At 37.5% G+C, this 16,037-nt stretch overlaps 4 protein-coding genes across 5 annotated transcripts in view; 2 read left to right on the top strand and 2 right to left on the bottom strand.

Annotated features, from left to right (window-relative positions):
* The first annotated feature begins 468 nt into the window (after window positions 1-468).
* Window positions 469-3,919, top strand: LOC106318114 (casein kinase I-like). Its single transcript, XM_013755968.1, has 13 exons — window positions 469-1,025; window positions 1,124-1,164; window positions 1,353-1,422; window positions 1,601-1,749; window positions 1,854-1,949; window positions 2,044-2,114; window positions 2,211-2,272; window positions 2,376-2,439; window positions 2,547-2,631; window positions 2,713-2,839; window positions 2,923-3,008; window positions 3,089-3,289; window positions 3,359-3,919. Exons 1-13 carry the CDS (start codon window positions 938-940, stop codon window positions 3,656-3,658), a joined length of 1,440 nt encoding a protein of 479 aa, XP_013611422.1. The 5' UTR covers window positions 469-937; the 3' UTR covers window positions 3,659-3,919.
* A 529-nt stretch (window positions 3,920-4,448) lies between these two features.
* On the top strand, window positions 4,449-8,971 carry LOC106318113 (serine/threonine protein phosphatase 2A regulatory subunit B''alpha). 2 transcript variants are annotated; one of them, XM_013755967.1, is made up of 14 exons: window positions 4,449-4,609; window positions 4,739-4,936; window positions 4,998-5,231; window positions 5,380-5,485; window positions 5,585-5,684; window positions 6,118-6,223; window positions 6,318-6,408; window positions 6,656-6,797; window positions 6,977-7,124; window positions 7,225-7,334; window positions 7,746-7,902; window positions 7,987-8,112; window positions 8,353-8,502; window positions 8,696-8,971. In XM_013755967.1, exons 2-13 carry the CDS (start codon window positions 4,802-4,804, stop codon window positions 8,485-8,487), a joined length of 1,590 nt encoding a protein of 529 aa, XP_013611421.1. In that variant the 5' UTR covers window positions 4,449-4,609; window positions 4,739-4,801; the 3' UTR covers window positions 8,488-8,502; window positions 8,696-8,971. The 2 variants fall into 2 exon arrangements, with proteins under 2 accessions (XP_013611421.1, XP_013611419.1); XM_013755965.1 differs by having other exon boundaries at window positions 4,499-4,936.
* Window positions 8,972-9,603: 632 nt separating this feature from the next.
* LOC106316852 (glutathione gamma-glutamylcysteinyltransferase 1-like) lies at window positions 9,604-12,528 on the bottom strand. Its single transcript, XM_013754719.1, has 8 exons — window positions 12,364-12,528; window positions 12,147-12,303; window positions 11,579-11,817; window positions 11,336-11,499; window positions 11,206-11,257; window positions 10,518-10,745; window positions 9,931-10,407; window positions 9,604-9,760 (listed from the first exon to the last, which is right to left on the bottom strand). The coding sequence occupies exons 1-8, from the start codon at window positions 12,436-12,438 to the stop codon at window positions 9,674-9,676; spliced, it is 1,479 nt and encodes a 492-aa protein (XP_013610173.1). The 5' UTR covers window positions 12,439-12,528; the 3' UTR covers window positions 9,604-9,673.
* Window positions 12,529-12,960: 432 nt separating this feature from the next.
* The window catches only part of LOC106316809 (glutathione gamma-glutamylcysteinyltransferase 1-like), a 6,891-nt gene continuing 3,814 nt past the window's right edge, over window positions 12,961-16,037 (bottom strand). The window contains exons 7-9 of the mRNA XM_013754676.1: window positions 13,776-13,965; window positions 13,404-13,669; window positions 12,961-13,167 (exon numbers count right to left, since the gene is read on the bottom strand). Coding sequence (XP_013610130.1) covers window positions 13,081-13,167; window positions 13,404-13,669; window positions 13,776-13,965 — 543 coding nt within the window. The 3' untranslated portion in view covers window positions 12,961-13,080. The remainder of the gene's footprint in view (window positions 13,168-13,403; window positions 13,670-13,775; window positions 13,966-16,037) is intronic.

Below are 16,037 nucleotides of genomic sequence, written 5' to 3'. Positions count from 1 at the left end.
TGAATGTCATTTTTGTGACTTTCTCCTTCTGATACTATTTTGGTGACAAAAACTTCAAAAGTGTCATTATGGAGAATTGCCCTGTTATTAATGCCCATATCCATATTCATCACAAAATTAAAATTTAATGAAGTCTAATTTCTTATAAACAAAAATAATTTTCTAATTTTATACAATTCGGAAAAATAGTCAAACCATAAAAATCATAAATATGTAAAAATAATTATATTTAAATGAAAATATCCGCGTGAAGCAGGGGTGAATGAAACAACTCACTAGTTTGGATAATTAAACATGAGGTACTGTTAGAGCATGTTTCGCTTAACCTCTCAAAATCACAGAACAAAAAAAACAAACTTATTGAATTTTGGTTGCATAAACCTTAATCAGGAAGGATATTATTGTTTTGTTAATTAATCTTACTCTACAATTATTAAAACCAAACTTAAAAAACAAATTTTCTTGTCTAGAGGTAAAAGAAAAAAAAAACACAAAAGGCGACAGACAAGACAAAAGAATGTCCCAAACCCAAATCTTCATATCCTCTCTCCCCCTCCTTCCGATTTCTTCGTATTATTAACCCTTATTTCGATTTCTTGCTCAGTTCCCTTGTAAAAAGTTCGTGCTCTCTTCTGTGATCAGCGTTCGATTTCTAATCAGATTAGGGGTTTTCATTGGCTAATCGATTCGGCGTTTGAAATTTGGCAATCGGGATTTCTCGATTTCGTGGTGGGTTTTGATTTTTGAAGCGATCACGAAGAGGGTTGATGGCGAATTGAGTAAAGGAATCTGGGTTTATGTTTTTCTATACAATAAATGAATCTTTGAAGATCTCGTGAATCTGAGGATTGTCGTGGAGGGTAATCTCTAGAGGGCTGAATTGAGGAAGAGGAGAGGGTTGGTTCGATATAATTGATATTTGGGAATCGAGGAAGAGATGGGAGAGAAGATGGATCTTGTGATTGGTGGGAGATTTAAGCTTGGAAGGAAAATTGGCAGTGGTTCATTTGGAGAGCTTTATCTAGGTAACCTCAAATTGATAATGTTGTAAAAAATTCTCCTATCTAAGTTTTATAGGGTTGTTTACATGTTGTTGTTGTTGTTGTTGTGCATATTTTTGCAGGTGTAAATGTCCAAACAGGAGAAGAAGTTGCTGTCAAGCTGGTAAAAACTTTGCCACATTTAACAGACATATCAATCTTTCACAATGCCAATGAAAAAAAAGAAAAGTATTTTTAGTTCAACTGCAACTTTCATGTGATGTTGTTTCTAAAATTCTTTTCACATGAAGACCGGCGAATAATGTGACCTTGTTTAATCATCTGCTGCCTTTTTGTCGCTTCAATTCGCAGGAATCTGTGAAGACCAAGCATCCTCAACTTCATTATGAGTCAAAGTTGTATATGCTCCTTCAAGGAGGGAGTATGTCTCACTCTACACTTGAGTTTCTTGATGATAGGCTTCTATCTATTGTATATGCCTTCTCTGCTAGGGAGTGGTCAAGTAGATATTGTGCAGACATTTATGTATCTACATGTGCTGGTTGCATTATTATTTTGCTAGCAACTAAAATATGTTTTTGTTTCCTTTGTCTCTGAAGCTGGTCTTCCGAGCCTCAAGTGGTTTGGAGTTGAAGGTGACTACAGCGTAATGGTTATTGACCTTCTAGGTCCTAGTCTTGAAGATTTGTTTAACTACTGCAACAGGAAGTTCACCTTGAAAACTGTTCTCATGCTTGCCGACCAACTTGTAAGTTTACCAATCTGCTCTGCTCTGCTCTGCTCTAGTTGGTTTCCATCTCTTCAATTCTCTGATTCTTTTTTTTCTTAACGTTTTGTTTGTTTATGTTTCAGCTTAACAGGGTCGAGTTTATGCATACTCGAGGTTTCCTTCACCGTGATATAAAGCCTGATAATTTTTTAATGGGCCTTGGACGCAGAGCTAATCAGGTCATAAAATCTAACTTGTAATGAGACATGAAATCAGTGACTGTGATGGTGGTTTTTGCTTCAACCTTCTGAGATCCTTTTCTAATTATTTCAGGTGTATATCATTGATTTCGGACTAGGGAAGAAATACAGAGACCTTCAGACTCACAAACACATTCCTTACAGGTAATAATAATAATAATATGCCAGTGCTCTGCCGCTCCCCTTTATCCTTGCCTTTATATCCGTGAACTCAAAGGAAAGATCAAAATTTTGTGACAGAGAAAACAAAAATCTGACTGGGACAGCTCGATATGCAAGTGTCAACACTCACCTTGGAGTTGGTGAGAGTGCTGTCCTGTGGTGGTGTTACATATATTGTGAAGGTTGTGTATTTTTTTTCGAAACTTATATCTGGTCTTGTTGCTGGTGTTTGTGTTTGAACAGAACAAAGTCGTAGGGATGATCTGGAATCACTTGGTTATGTTCTTATGTATTTTCTCAAAGGAAGGTTAGAGTCAACAGTTTTCCCGCACCTTACTTTTTATCTTCTGTATATTTTTCTTGAACAAATTGTTAAAACTCTTTTTCTTGTTTTTGTTTTGTTTTTGCTATCAGTTTACCATGGCAGGGACTAAAAGCTGGGACAAAGAAGCAGAAATATGATGTTATAAGTGAGAAGAAAGTATCAACTCCTATAGAGGTAAACAAAACAACTTGACAGTCATTGGTCAACCTCCATATTTCCTGGCTGAGCTTAGTAACTCAAATGTTATTGATGTAGGTGCTGTGTAGAAATTGCCCGTCAGAATTTGTTTCATACTTCCATTACTGTCGATCTTTACGGTTTGATGACAAACCTGATTACTCTTACCTTAAGAGACTTTTCCGCGACTTGTTCATCCGAGAAGGTTCTTAGTTCTTACCCTAACTTAACATCTTGCCTACTGTTTCGTCTCATATATTTTTACAAACTATTGAAACATTTTTTCAGGTTATCAGTTTGATTACGTATTTGACTGGACAGTCTTAAAGTATCCTCAAATGGGTTCCAGCTCTGGTTCTAGCTCACGTACCAGGGTGATCTTTTTTTGTTTTCTTCTATGGATTTTGAGTTTCTCTATGCTTACCTAAATGTAAAAATGTTTGGGGTTGTGCAGCATCAAACAACCACGAAACCAGGATTCAACACTGCCGGTCCTTCTACAAGTAGGCAAGAGAGGCACGCAGGAAAGGAAACAACCAGAGTGTCGGGTGCAGTGGAAGCCTTCTCCCGAAGACACCCAACAAACAACTCTGCTACGCCACGTGATCGCTCCAGATCAAGAAACTCTGATGACGGACCTTTCACTAAGCACATAGTAAAAAGCACACATTGAACGAAAGCTGTAATTAAGACAAAGACTTGATTGTGTTGTTATTTTTGGCAGTATGGAGAGTCTGGAAGAGGAAGCAGTTCGTCAAGACAGGGAACATCAACATCAAGGAAAGCAGTTGGTGGTGGTTCAAGCTCACGGCCAAGTTCAGCAGGGGGACCAAGTGGTAGCCGAGGTTCAAGTCGTCTGGTATCATCAAGCGGGGGTGGCAGTGGGAACGGGCGTCCATCGAGCAGTCAGAGAGTCCAACCTGGATATGAATCAAAGACTCTGTCTTTCGCTCGTGCAACGGCTTCAAGAAACGCTAGGGAAGATCAGTTGAGAAGCTTTGAGCTTCTGTCTCTTCGCAAATAAAGCAGGGGGAGAGAGAGAGACTCCATGAAAACTTAACCGAAAGGTTTCCATATGCTTAAAAAGATCTTTACAGGTGATTTCAGCTTCAGCGTGGAGAGATCTTTTGCCAGCACTCTTACTCGTTTGTATATTTTAAATGGTGATGTGTTGGAGATAGGAAGAGTCTAATATGCAAAAGAGGTGAACTTGTATTCCTCCAATATCATTGTAATAAACAAAGACAAAATTTATACTTTTTTTTAAAATACCAAAGAGGCAAAATCACAGTGGTGTGTAGTAGTAGTACAAACTGGTGATGGCAACATGGTAAAAAATCGGCAGTCTTCTATTTATGCCAAATCGGTTTAAAAAATTAGATATAAATGATCGTCTAGACGAACGCTTAATCTATATTTTTTTTATTATTTTTTTTAATAATATTATTATTTATTTATTGATCTAAAATTTTATAAATATCATTTATATTTATAATTTTGATGAAAATTATACTATATTAAGTTTATATATTCTATTTGTGTGTTTTATGCAATTTTAAACATAAAAATGTATTAGTGTTATACACAATTAAAAATTAACACGTTTTATAATATAGTAAACAATCTAAAAGTTCCGTTCCGCATAATTTCTGATTGATCTCCAGTTTTTTTTTAGGGCACTAGGTCTAACCCGGCCGTTCGAGTAGCGCCTAGGCGCATTTTCCAACAGGGGTTAAAAGAGACGGTGAATTTGACTATAGGGTCAACGGTGAGGGGTTCAAAAGTGGAAAACAAATTACCACCAGCGGTGGGCTGGACTGAATATTAAATAAAATAAATAGAAGTACACCTTTTTTTGGCTGGTTTCACCATCGTCATCCATCTTAAATACATTTCTCCGACTTTCTCTTCGTTCGATCGCAGATATCGTACTGTAGAAGAAGAAGTTGTATAGTTAATAGAAATTCGAATCTAGGTCTTCCCCTAATCGTCTTTTTCTTCTCTATTCTCGCGAGTATAATATAAACCTCTCTTAGTTAGTTATTTTTTTTTTTATTTTTTTTTTCAATTCTGAATGTTCTGTGGTGATTCCGCTATTAATTAGGGGTTCCAGTGGTAACGATAATCCAGTTTTCGAAAATTGAGTCGGTAGAGGTTAGGGATAAAGATGGATATAGAGGAAGTTCATAAATTGGATCCCGAGCTCTTGCAGCTTCCCACCGGTTTATCGGTTAAATCAAACCCTCTTATCGCTGAGGAACTCTTCTCCCACTGGCTTTCCCTCCCCGATACTAGCCGATTGGTACTTTTTCCATCTCTTTGTGGTGGTGGAACCCTATTTCATCTGCTGTGTGTGTGTGCAGGTCAAGTCTTTGATTGACGATACCAAATCTAGTACACCAGTCAGCATATCCAAGAACTGTGCCAATCTCAATATTGCTTGCGGAAGTGCCTTGCCATCTCTGTTTCTCAACAGCGGCACTCCCCCTCTTTCCCCTCGTGGCTCTCCCCGTTTCTCCAGGCAAAAGACTAGCCCTTTCTCTCTGCAGTCCCCTCTCAGATCTCTCAGGGAACCAAAGCCCCAACTCATCCCTCAGGTTTGCGTTATGTAGAATATATAGTTACACATTTGTTTCACAAAACCACTACAGAGTGTATTGTATTCTTTTATTTTGGTGTCATCCCTGTTACGTTTTCTACTCCCAAGGGTTGTTTGAAACTTCCTTGTCTTCATATGATATGCAGTTTTACTTCCAACATGGCCCTCCTCCTGCAAAAGAACTCCAGGAGCAATGCTTATCCATGGTTGATCATCTTTTTAGTGACTTTATTGACGGTCTTCGTATGGATGGTGATGTTTCCATTCATCTAAATCTGTTTCCTTCTGTAATGAATAGCCAAACAGCTGAGTTGATCTTACAGTTACATTTCTGCCATTTTCCAATTGCAGAGTTCAAAACCGTTACGAAAGAAGTCTGCAAGCTGCCTTCTTTTCTTTCTTCTCTACTTTTTAGAAAGATAGATGTGGATTCCACCGGTATCGTTACCAGGTAACTTATTATTCTGTGCGCTTCCTTTTCATAAATATACATAGCCACGCTCAAGCATATGTAAGATAAAAAAACATACCATGGTCTGTTTCACGCTCACCAATTTGTTTCATAAACTGCACACCCTTATAATAAACGTTTAGTGGCATAATAGTTCTGATACTCGATTGTTATCTCTTTTTTTTCTTTATCTAACCGACTTTTATATAATTAGTTATATTTGCTTTACATAAAAATTGGTGTGAGAAAGCATATGTAGCTAAGTATTTTTGGAGTATCTATGTATAGACTTTTTTGGATTTTATATATTGTCCAGTTAGCCAAATCTTGTTTAATGATCATAGAAATATGCAGCAGCTTTAGATATTCTGTTTGATTTATATATTTGAATACACCATATTTTGTTCATGAGTATAATAGTGCTTACCTGCAGGGATGCATTTATCAAGTACTGGGTTGATGGACATATGTTGGCAATGGACGTAGCCTCACAGATATATAATATTTTAAGGCAGCCAGGCTGCGAGTACCTCAGACAGGTTTATTTGATTGCCAAAGATTATCCTCTCTCTTGTTTTTTCTTTGATCCGTTGTCCTAAAGACTTATGTCTTTTTTACTGGATTTGGGGATAGGCTGACTTCAAACCAGTTCTTGATGAGCTACTAACAACTCATCCTGGCTTGGAATTCCTGAGGAATACACCTGAATTTCAAGAAAGATATGGTAAGAACTTGGTTGTCTTATGATACTTTGATGTTATTTGATCTTGTTTAGCCAAGGATATAATTCTTTCAAAGTTAATGCTATGGAGATTTTCCTTCACTAATTAATTTTTGAAAGTTATTAGATTACACTTCATTATGTAATATTTCAGGTGCATACCTGCTGTTTTGTACATCTGTTGACTAAAGTATATTTTTTTTCCCTCGGCATGTTTCATTCATGATTGTGTTCTTTCCTATCTACCCAGCCGAGACCGTCATCTACAGAATATTTTACTACATAAACAGATCGGGAACTGGTTGCATTACTTTGAGAGAGCTGAAGCGTGGAAATCTTGTTGCTGCTATGCAACAAGTTGATGAAGAAGACGACATCAATAAAGTTATTAGGTGATTAGTTATTCTTTTCTTTATTTCTTGAACAGTACTTCAAAAAGATTTCACGTTTAAATCAGTTGTATAATGGTGTAGCATTGTGATTTGTGAGAAATATGGATAGTTCATGTTGGTACTGAGACAGGAGAGTGTATGCTTTGACCATTCAACATGACATTTTCTCTGCTTTTCAGGTACTTTTCCTATGAGCATTTCTACGTCATCTACTGCAGATTTTGGGAACTCGATGGAGACCATGATTTCCTTATCGATAAGGAAAACCTCCTCAAATATGGTAACCATGCCCTTACCTACAGGATTGTCGACAGAATATTTTCACAGGTTGGCTCCAGATGTCAGAATGTTACTGAACACTCATTTTCAAAACTTAGTCTTGTTAATGTGTTTCTTGATTCACATTGCGGCTATGTCTCTGAATTAGGTCCCAAGGAAATTTACTAGCAAAGTTGAGGGGAAGATGAGTTATGAAGATTTTGCATACTTCATTCTCGCTGAGGAGGATAAGTCATCTGAGCCTAGTCTTGAGTATTGGTACACATCTCTCCCCTTCTTCTCTTTTGTCTATAGCGGCTTCTCTTCAGCCATTTTGTCCTTTAGTTGCTTAGCTAACGATATGTCTATGTAAATGCATACCCTCTGAGCCAAAACAGGTGGCATGTGAGGCCCTGTTGATGAAGCAATGTCTACATGAGGTTTTGATTCACTAAACAATGTCTACATGAGGTTTTAATTATTTCATGGACGTAGAATACCCCATATTGAAACAACAACATCTGGCTGGGTAGTGAGTGATATGTAGGTCGTTTCTGTTCATTATTCCATGAACCTAGAACACTCATGCCTCACTCGTATGCTCATCTATCTGCCATGGATGTCAAAATAAGATCTTGACGGCTTTGTATTATCCCCCCCTTGGTATTGATTAAAAAACCTTATTTGTAGGTTCAAGTGCATAGACCTGGATGGAGATGGGGTGATCAGTCCCAACGAAATGCAGTTTTTCTATGAAGAGCAGCTGCATCGCATGGAATGCATAACCCAGGAACCTGTTCTCTTCGAGGATATCCTGTGTCAAATATTCGACATGATTAAACCTGAGGCAAGAGTTCTTTCAAACCCTTATATTGTCCTGGGAGTTATTTTTTTTTAATTCTAAACATCAATTTTTAATTGATATTTTCAGAAGGAGAACTGTATCACACTCAAGGATCTGAAAGCATCAAAACTTTCTAGAAATGTTTTCAACATACTCTTCAACCTGAACAAATTCATGGCGTTTGAAACCCGTGACCCCTTTCTCATTCGCCAGGTACGCATACCTTTTGTGTAGAGTTTCTCTCCCTTTGCTTATGAATCCTTTGTTTGTTTAACAGCGGTTGAAACCATTACTATATACTTTTTTGTACCTATTCATGAAAAGTTTATAAACGCTTTTAGATGGTTTATCGTAACTTGGGAGAAAATTATGAACGATGTGTAGCAGATTCAGTTAACTTGACTGCTACTGAGAAAAATAGCTCAGTTTGTTTTTTTTTTTTTCATTTCATAGGAGCGGGAAAATCCAACACTGACAGAATGGGACCGGTTTGCTCAAAGAGAGTATGTGAGGTTATCAATGGAAGAAGATGAAGTCTCGAATGGGAGTGCAGATGTTTGGGATGAACCACTCGAATCTCCATTTTAATGACCTCAATAAGAGGTAATAAGTTCCACACTGCTTAGCATCAAGAGCTCCTTGTGGATGAATTTGGAAAAGCACGCAAACTTTTAACATTTAACTCTTATCAACAACACTAGATGTTTGCTTTTTCTTTTAGTTAGCTATTTAATCCAAAGAAATGAAAAGGCTTGTGTTCCTTTGCTCAATCCACTTTCTTTGCTTTTTCTACTAGCTTCTGGGGAAAGACGAAGGGGTCAGATCTTCTTAGCCGGTAACAGCCTTGGAAACAACTATCAAAGCAGGTAGGTCCCTTCCACCTACCGATTGGAGAAAAACGAGGCTTCTCCAAGAGAGGTTGTGTGTGTTATTTCATGAAATATTTCTCTTGCTTAGGTTTTCAAGGTTGAACCCTTTTTTCAGTCTTTGTACATTATACATCGGTTTATAAGTTTTTGTGGAATCAAACAATGATGGTTGAACTATGTATAAAAGAGACTTTTCGTGCGTATTTCGCATCCTGATAATTGAGTAGCAAACGGCAATGTTGTGCATATGACATGAATTATAGTACTCGGATGTTAACATTGTCATAAATGAATCGTTTGCAAGATTTTATGCTTACATCGTTTCCTCGGATTTTGACGTTCTCGAGTGATCTATATGGTTAATAGCTTGCATAGTATATAGATGTATACTATTATTTGCGAGCGAACTGATTTTTCACAACGGAGCTCCACGTTAAAAGTTAGACCGGTTAATATCGATTTTCTTAATGAATTAAATATCTAAATTAGTAAAAAATAAAAACGATTTTGATTTTTTTAATAATATAAATGATTAAAATTAATAATAATAAAAATGATCCAAAATCTAAAAATATATTTTATTGTAAAAATATAATTCCTATATATATTTTAATAAGATAATTGTTATTATATTGTGTTGTTATCTTATATATTGTATTGTTATCTTGAAATAATATTTTTCTATTATAAAAATTGAAAATTAAGATAATAAATTATTTATAATTAAATGTTAATCAAAAAGAATTTGTATAAATAAAAATTTATCATACTGATTTTTTGAATTAGTAAAACATAAACTAACAAATGTTCACAAAAAACTAATAAACACCTGGTTTGCATATATCACACAATTCCACATTGTTCTTTGCAAATATAGAGTTCTGAGAAATTGGAACTAGATTGAATTAAGAGAGAGGAGCGGTGAGGTCTTCCTCTTCCTTCTTCTCTTGGCATCGCTTTAGCATTATAAGTTGTCTCCTAAGATGAGATACCTGTAACCCGAATTCGCAAATCTCATATTAATTTCCCTTTGAAAGATATGTTCGTATAATTCTTGATAGCCGAACCAGTTCACGAGTTATCACTCATTTTGACAGCCCTAGTAATAGATAGTTGAATATTTGACAGCCCTAGTAATAGAGAGTGGAAATTTGGTACTCACCTCTTCGTGATGCATAGTCGAGAAGGTGCCAACGGAGACCAGCTTCTTCATTTTGGTTTGAAGAGCTTGGTCTTTGATTCCAAACCATGTCTGTGGAGGTAAAGCCATCAGAAGCGCGGTGAATGCATCGCTGCCTGATGGATACTTTGACTCCGGACTATAATATTCACTTCCTTTCGAGACAGGTTGAGTCGACGGCACCAATAGGTCAACCTCTTGTTCACTACCGTCACGAACCACAACTCCGGCTATAACTGTGGCTTCCTCCACTCCAGAAGGCCCATGACCTTTGATGCATTTCACAGAAGTTTCGCGACAATAGTACTCGTTTGATGAGCATCCGGATAAGACTTTGGCTCCTTGGCAACAAGCCGTAGCAGCTGCGAATGATAGATTTTCTTCGTAGCCCACTGAGGTTAAGAACTTGCTCACGTGCTCGAACAGTTCGGTTTCATGCACTTGCGTCAGTTCATCTCGCTGTAGTGAATGAGAACCAGATATTAGATAATCAAGTCAAGATTGTCCAAACAGTAAAATGAGATTACGAAAGGACTCGAATTACTTGTCACACAAGCTAACAGACAAACCTTCAACTTTTGCCTTGATTCCTCCTCTGCACTAAGATTTGGTTTTGCGTCCTCTGTTCTTCGGATCTCAGCCACCCATTTAATGAATGTGTTGAAGTTGGACGGAAGGGACTTGAACACAACTGATAAGATTTTTTCAACAGTATCTACATGCTGTGAACTTACAAGACGAGGAACGTCTTCCTTCAAATACTTGACTATGCTGATCCAACTTTCATCTTTGCAGCTCTGAGAAAAAAGCTAAATTTTTTCACTGATCCAAATTTGTAACAATTTCTGAATTACCATAATGCCAATGATACAAGACTATTATTAGAGGGTTTATGATGTGGGTATGGCGTTTTACTTGATGAATTTTGCTGTTTAAATTTATGAATTAATTAGGTCTTAGTATTTTCTTTCCTTTGTTAAAGTGTTTTTCATTTTTGCATTAGGGTTATGCTTAACTTGTATCAAAGACCTGTATATAAAAAGTCTCTATTGATTAATAAAAATAATTTTACGGAAATAACTTTAGTTTCCAAAAGAAAACTAAGCCTAACTCTCATTATTCTCATATCTAAGTTCTCCAAAAGGTTCAGGCTTGTCTAAGAGAGTGATTGAGAAAATTACATCAACAGAAAATGCAAAAATGAAGAGCAGAGTAGTAGCAAAACATAAAAGGGAATCTCTATAGCACCGGACGTACCAGAGTATAAAGCAATCCTGGGTCTTTGTGGAGTCTAGAAATGAGCATGAACCTGTACGTAACCAAGACATAAAAACAAAATAAAATACACCAAGGAAGGGCATAATAAACAAAAACAAAACAAGTGTACCCTCTACGTTTCCCTGTTGACTGATCAATGGTGTCCATGGCTTCCCAAAGAAGTTTAAGAGGAACCCAGTGAGGAGGATACTTAAAACGACCGACATCAAGAATCAGAGCCATGTCTCTTTCAGCACTATAGCCACCTATAGGTGAAAAGTGAGAAGTTGCAGTCTGCCATAACATTTGTTAGAAATTAAAATCCCAAGAACAGTTAAAAGTTCACAGATTTCAATTACTCTTCAAGAAGTACCTGCTTAAACACTCCTCTATCATATGACGAGATCATATGGCATTTCTCAGAAATGGAGCATGCCACTACGAATTTTCTGAAATCATCAATGGTACTATGACTTGTGCGGAAAGCTTCCACTTTAGCTCCTGAACAATGAGCCAAACACACAAGTTTTCCAAATGAAATCCCTTTTTCTTTCACTATCTCCAGAGATTCGCAGCAATCCAGCATTGATTCATCAAACCACCTCCAAGATCCTATAGGAAGAAAATGCATAAAACAAAATGGGTCATACTTGCTTCTTTAACAAGTTTCCACCATGGCCAGTTTTGGGCACAACCGATGAAACTTAACTTCTAAGTGTTTAAGAGTTAGTATACATAAATCGCATGACCCTCAAATTTTTAAAAGAAAATTTTTATTCAAAAAGGATCTAAAAATGTTTCTAAAATGTTTATGGCCCCATAACTCTCAGATCCTGCATGGTTTCTACTGAATATTTTGACAGCAACTTGTAGTCTAGGGGGTTTGTAGTTTGTACTAGCTTCTATGCACGGTCGTGCCATAACCCTAGAAAATGGTATACCTTTCCATTTTCGGTCGGAATCGATGGAAAGGGCATTCAAGACCACTGAAAGGCTAGCCAAACCAGAAAAGGCAGGTTCAGACAGCGTCTGGAAATAAGAAATTAAACTGAAATATCCTTCCATTGTTCCTTTCTGAACCGCTTCTTTGAATATATTCTGCAAAGAAAAACAACAACTTAGGGCACAAGCAAGCCAGAGACAAAAATTGATCCGTACCTTGCCATCGGTAGAAGAAAAGTCAATCGCAGGAGGAGAGGTAAGTGATCGCCGATACAAACTCGCCACAGCCATTCTTACGAGGTTTCTTAATTACAAGGGTTTAGTATATATGAGGATTAACTACAGAAAACAACAAAGTTGCGATGGAAGATTCGTGAGAATAAATTTTACAAACTTTTTCTTTTATTTTGAACTTTCGACGTGAGTTCAAAAATGGGAAGGCTATGGAGGACGTATGCATACAGAGGAGACTCATTCGTTTGAAACTCTCAAGGTCAATGCTTTAGTGACCTCGTCAATAAGCGGTTCGGTTGGTACTACTTTAGTTTTATGACATTGCATATTCTAATGTACGGTTTATACGAAATGCTGAAAGTTGTGCATATCTTTTTATTATTTACAAGTCACAATATGTTGTTACCACAATATAGATGGGACATTTCTTTCTTAAACTATATACTGTATAGTTGACCTTTTCCAAATTAGCGGAAGTTGGAGACTTTTGTTGATTTTTCTCAATATAATAGATGTATCCATTTGTTTTGTGTAAGAGAGTAGTCATAATAGGAAGTAGTCAGTTTGTGATGAATTAATAACAGATAGAGATTGCAGCATGCAGATAATAAAGGAGACTCTCAAAGAATTAGGGTTTTGGGTTTGAGAAGTTGGGATTCAAATGGGCAATTAAAGATATGTGAATTTGGGTAAGATGAATCAATAGGCAGGAGCAGCGAAATCCTCCTCTTCCTTGTTCTCTTGGCATCGTTTTAGCAGCTGAAGTTGGCGTCGTAGATGCAATACCTATAATAACCCCATGTAACATCTTTATAAATTCCACAAATTTGATAGCTATATCCTAAAGATGAACTCGAAAAAGAACCATTTGCTTCAAGTTCTAAACTCTCCGGCTCAACTTGGGCTTAGATCATTGTTTTTCCTCTCCAAAAGACACGATGTCTTAACAAGTAAAAAGATCAAAACTATTTTGCCCTAGAGATAGAAACGTGACTCTATATTGAACTTGTTATATAAATTACCTCTTCTTGAAGCATAGTTGGGAGGGACGCCATGGAAACGAGCTGCTTCATTTCATGCATAAGAGCTTGGTCTGTGATCCCTAACCATGTCTGTGGAGTTAAAGCGAGCAGAAGTACAGTGAACACATCTTCTCCTGCTGGATAATTAGCCTTTGGACCACATTCACAGTCATTTTGGGTCGCTGGCACCAATAGATCAACCCTTTGTTCATTCCCATTACGCACCACAACTCCAGTCACCACCGTTCCTTCGGCCTCGCCAGAACCTTGAATGGGAAAACAAATTTATAAACATTAGTAACTTGACCTCAGGCTCTAGCCCAGTCAAGGATGATCGTTTTCTCAAAGGGAAACTTACTAATAGTAACATACCTTTGACACATTTCACACAAGTTTCCTGACAGCAGAACCCTTTTGATGAGCATCCAGATAATATTTCAGCTCCTTGGCAACAAGCCTTTGCAGCTGAATACGTCAGAATGTCTTCATAATCCATTGAGGAGAAGAACTTACTAATGTGTTTGAACAGTTCAGTTTCATGCACTTCTTTCAGCACCACTTGCTGCAGTAGATTAACTAGAGATTAGACATTCAAAAGTCACAATTGTCTGAAGAACAGCGAGGATATTGCTGGAAAATGAAACAATGAACAAATAAGCATGACCATGTTTTTTTCAAGGAAAAGGAGTGTGTTCTTACTTCAAATCAAAGAAGAAATTTAGAAATTAATTACTGTTATTTTATCTCATATAATAACCAACAACTACAAGAAAACATCGTAATTCTGACGGACATTCTGACGGAAAATGAGATCCTCGGAATATTCTGACAAATTTCCAAGGAAATTCCGAGAAAACCCAAAATTTGGGTTTCCTCGGAATATACCGATGAAATACCGAGGAAGACATATTCCTCGGAAAACACCGACGAATATCCGAGGATATATTATAGCCGTTGGAGAGCCATTGGGGATTTTAAAAATTCCGAGGAAAGAGCCGTTGCCGTCGGTATTCCGTCGGAATTTCCTCGGTACTGTCGGCATCATTTCATCTATAAATACCCGCACCCCCAACCTCTTCATTCATTCCATTTCTTCATCCTATCACATACTATATTTACACACAAATTTGATTGAAAAAGCATGTCTTCTTCAAATTATTATCGTTCTTGGATCGATCGATCTCATTTGGATCCGAACACGAGATTGCTTACGGAAGAATACCAACGAGGTATAACCGAATTCATGGGGTTAGTTCAACGACAACCGGAAGCAGAAACGTGTATGTTAAGATGTCCTTGCTCTAATTGTAAAAATAGAAAAATTATTAAAGAGTGGGATGTTTGGACTCATCTATATTTGAATGGGTTTACACGAAGTTACAAAATTTGGTATCATCATGGAGAAACTGATTATGAATATGGTAGTACTAGCGAACCTCAGCCTGCGGTTAGGTTAGAAGAACCAATTAGAATGGATGTAGATTATGGTGTAGGTACTGAGCAGATGGTAAATGATCATTTTAGAGGGGAAGATTTACCCAATCCAGAAACTATGAGATTTTATGATATGTTGGATGCTGGAAAGCAACCATTGTACGAAGGTTGCAGAGATGGTCATTCAGCTTTATCATCTGCAACAAGACTGATGGGCATTAAAACAGATTATAATTTGGCTGAAGACTGTGTGGATGCGATTGCTGATTTTGTAAAAAGTATTCTACCTGAGGATAATGTAGCCCCTGGTTCATACTACGAGGTTCAGAAACTGGTAGCTGGTCTTGGTTTATCGTATCAGGTAATAGATGTATGCAGCGATAACTGCATGAGTTATTGGAGGGCGGATGAAGAGCGGGTTACATGCAAATTTTGTGGAATGGCTCGTTATAAAGATACGAGTGGAAGAGTTCGAGTGCCATATAAAAGGATGTGGTATTTACCTTTGACGGAAAGGTTGCAGAGGTTGTATCAGTCTGAACGCACAGCGCAACCAATGAGATGGCATGCGGAGCACTCAACAGATGGTGAGATCAGACATCCTTCAGATGCAAAAGCGTGGAAGCATTTCCAATCAAAATATCCCGACTTTGCGTATGAGAGAAGAAATGTCTACCTTGGATTATGTACTGATGGTTTTAGTCCGTTTGGCAAGAGTGGAAGACAATATTCTCTATGGCCCGTCATTCTTACACCATACAACCTACCCCCAAAATTGTGCTTGCGACGAGAGTTTTTGTTTCTCTCGATTCTCGTTCCCGGACCAGAGCATCCTAAGAGATCACTTGATGTGTTTCTTCAGCCACTAATATATGAGTTGCAACAACTATGGGCTCAAGGTGCTGAAACATACGATGTTTCGTGTAAAGAAAACTTTCAAATGCGGGCAGTACTAATGTGGACAATAAGTGATTTTCCAGCATATGGTATGTTGTCTGGATGGACAACGCATGGAAGGCTATCATGTCCATATTGTCAAGATAACACTGATGCTTTCCAACTAAAACACGGAAGGAAAACGTGTTGGTTTGACTGTCACAGGAGATTCCTACCACCTGATCATCCATATCGTAGGAGTAGGAATTTGTTTACGAAGAACAAGAGGGTGTTTGACAGTCCACCTCCGAAAATTTGTGGGAA

The sequence above is a fragment of the Brassica oleracea genome, chromosome C9, assembly GCF_000695525.1.
Source record: "Brassica oleracea var. oleracea cultivar TO1000 chromosome C9, BOL, whole genome shotgun sequence".
NCBI classification, from domain to species: Eukaryota; Viridiplantae; Streptophyta; class Magnoliopsida; order Brassicales; family Brassicaceae; genus Brassica; species Brassica oleracea.
The sequence above is the reverse complement of the archived record's forward strand: the minus strand, read 5'-3'. Positions and strand labels throughout refer to the sequence as shown.

What these genes read in the sequence shown, in the direction of transcription:
- LOC106316852 (XM_013754719.1), bottom strand. Translation starts at nt 12,438, where the DNA reads ATGGCTGTGGCGAGTTTGTATCGGCGATCACTTACCTCTCCTCCTGCG. An exon ending in TTCCGACCGAAAATGGAAAG is followed by an intron (nt 11,818 to 12,146) that starts GTATACCATTTT and finishes TTCTTCCTATAG; the next exon opens with GATCTTGGAGGTGGTTTGAT. An exon ending in ATAGAGGAGTGTTTAAGCAG is followed by an intron (nt 11,500 to 11,578) that starts GTACTTCTTGAA and finishes ATGTTATGGCAG; the next exon opens with ACTGCAACTTCTCACTTTTC.
- LOC106318114 (XM_013755968.1), top strand. Translation starts at nt 938, where the DNA reads ATGGGAGAGAAGATGGATCTTGTGATTGGTGGGAGATTTAAGCTTGGA. An exon ending in TTGGACGCAGAGCTAATCAG is followed by an intron (nt 1,950 to 2,043) that starts GTCATAAAATCT and finishes TAATTATTTCAG; the next exon opens with GTGTATATCATTGATTTCGG. An exon ending in CAACACTCACCTTGGAGTTG is followed by an intron (nt 2,273 to 2,375) that starts GTGAGAGTGCTG and finishes GTGTTTGAACAG; the next exon opens with AACAAAGTCGTAGGGATGAT.
- LOC106318113 (XM_013755967.1), top strand. Translation starts at nt 4,802, where the DNA reads ATGGATATAGAGGAAGTTCATAAATTGGATCCCGAGCTCTTGCAGCTT. An exon ending in GACATCAATAAAGTTATTAG is followed by an intron (nt 6,798 to 6,976) that starts GTGATTAGTTAT and finishes TCTGCTTTTCAG; the next exon opens with GTACTTTTCCTATGAGCATT. An exon ending in TCGACAGAATATTTTCACAG is followed by an intron (nt 7,125 to 7,224) that starts GTTGGCTCCAGA and finishes TCTCTGAATTAG; the next exon opens with GTCCCAAGGAAATTTACTAG.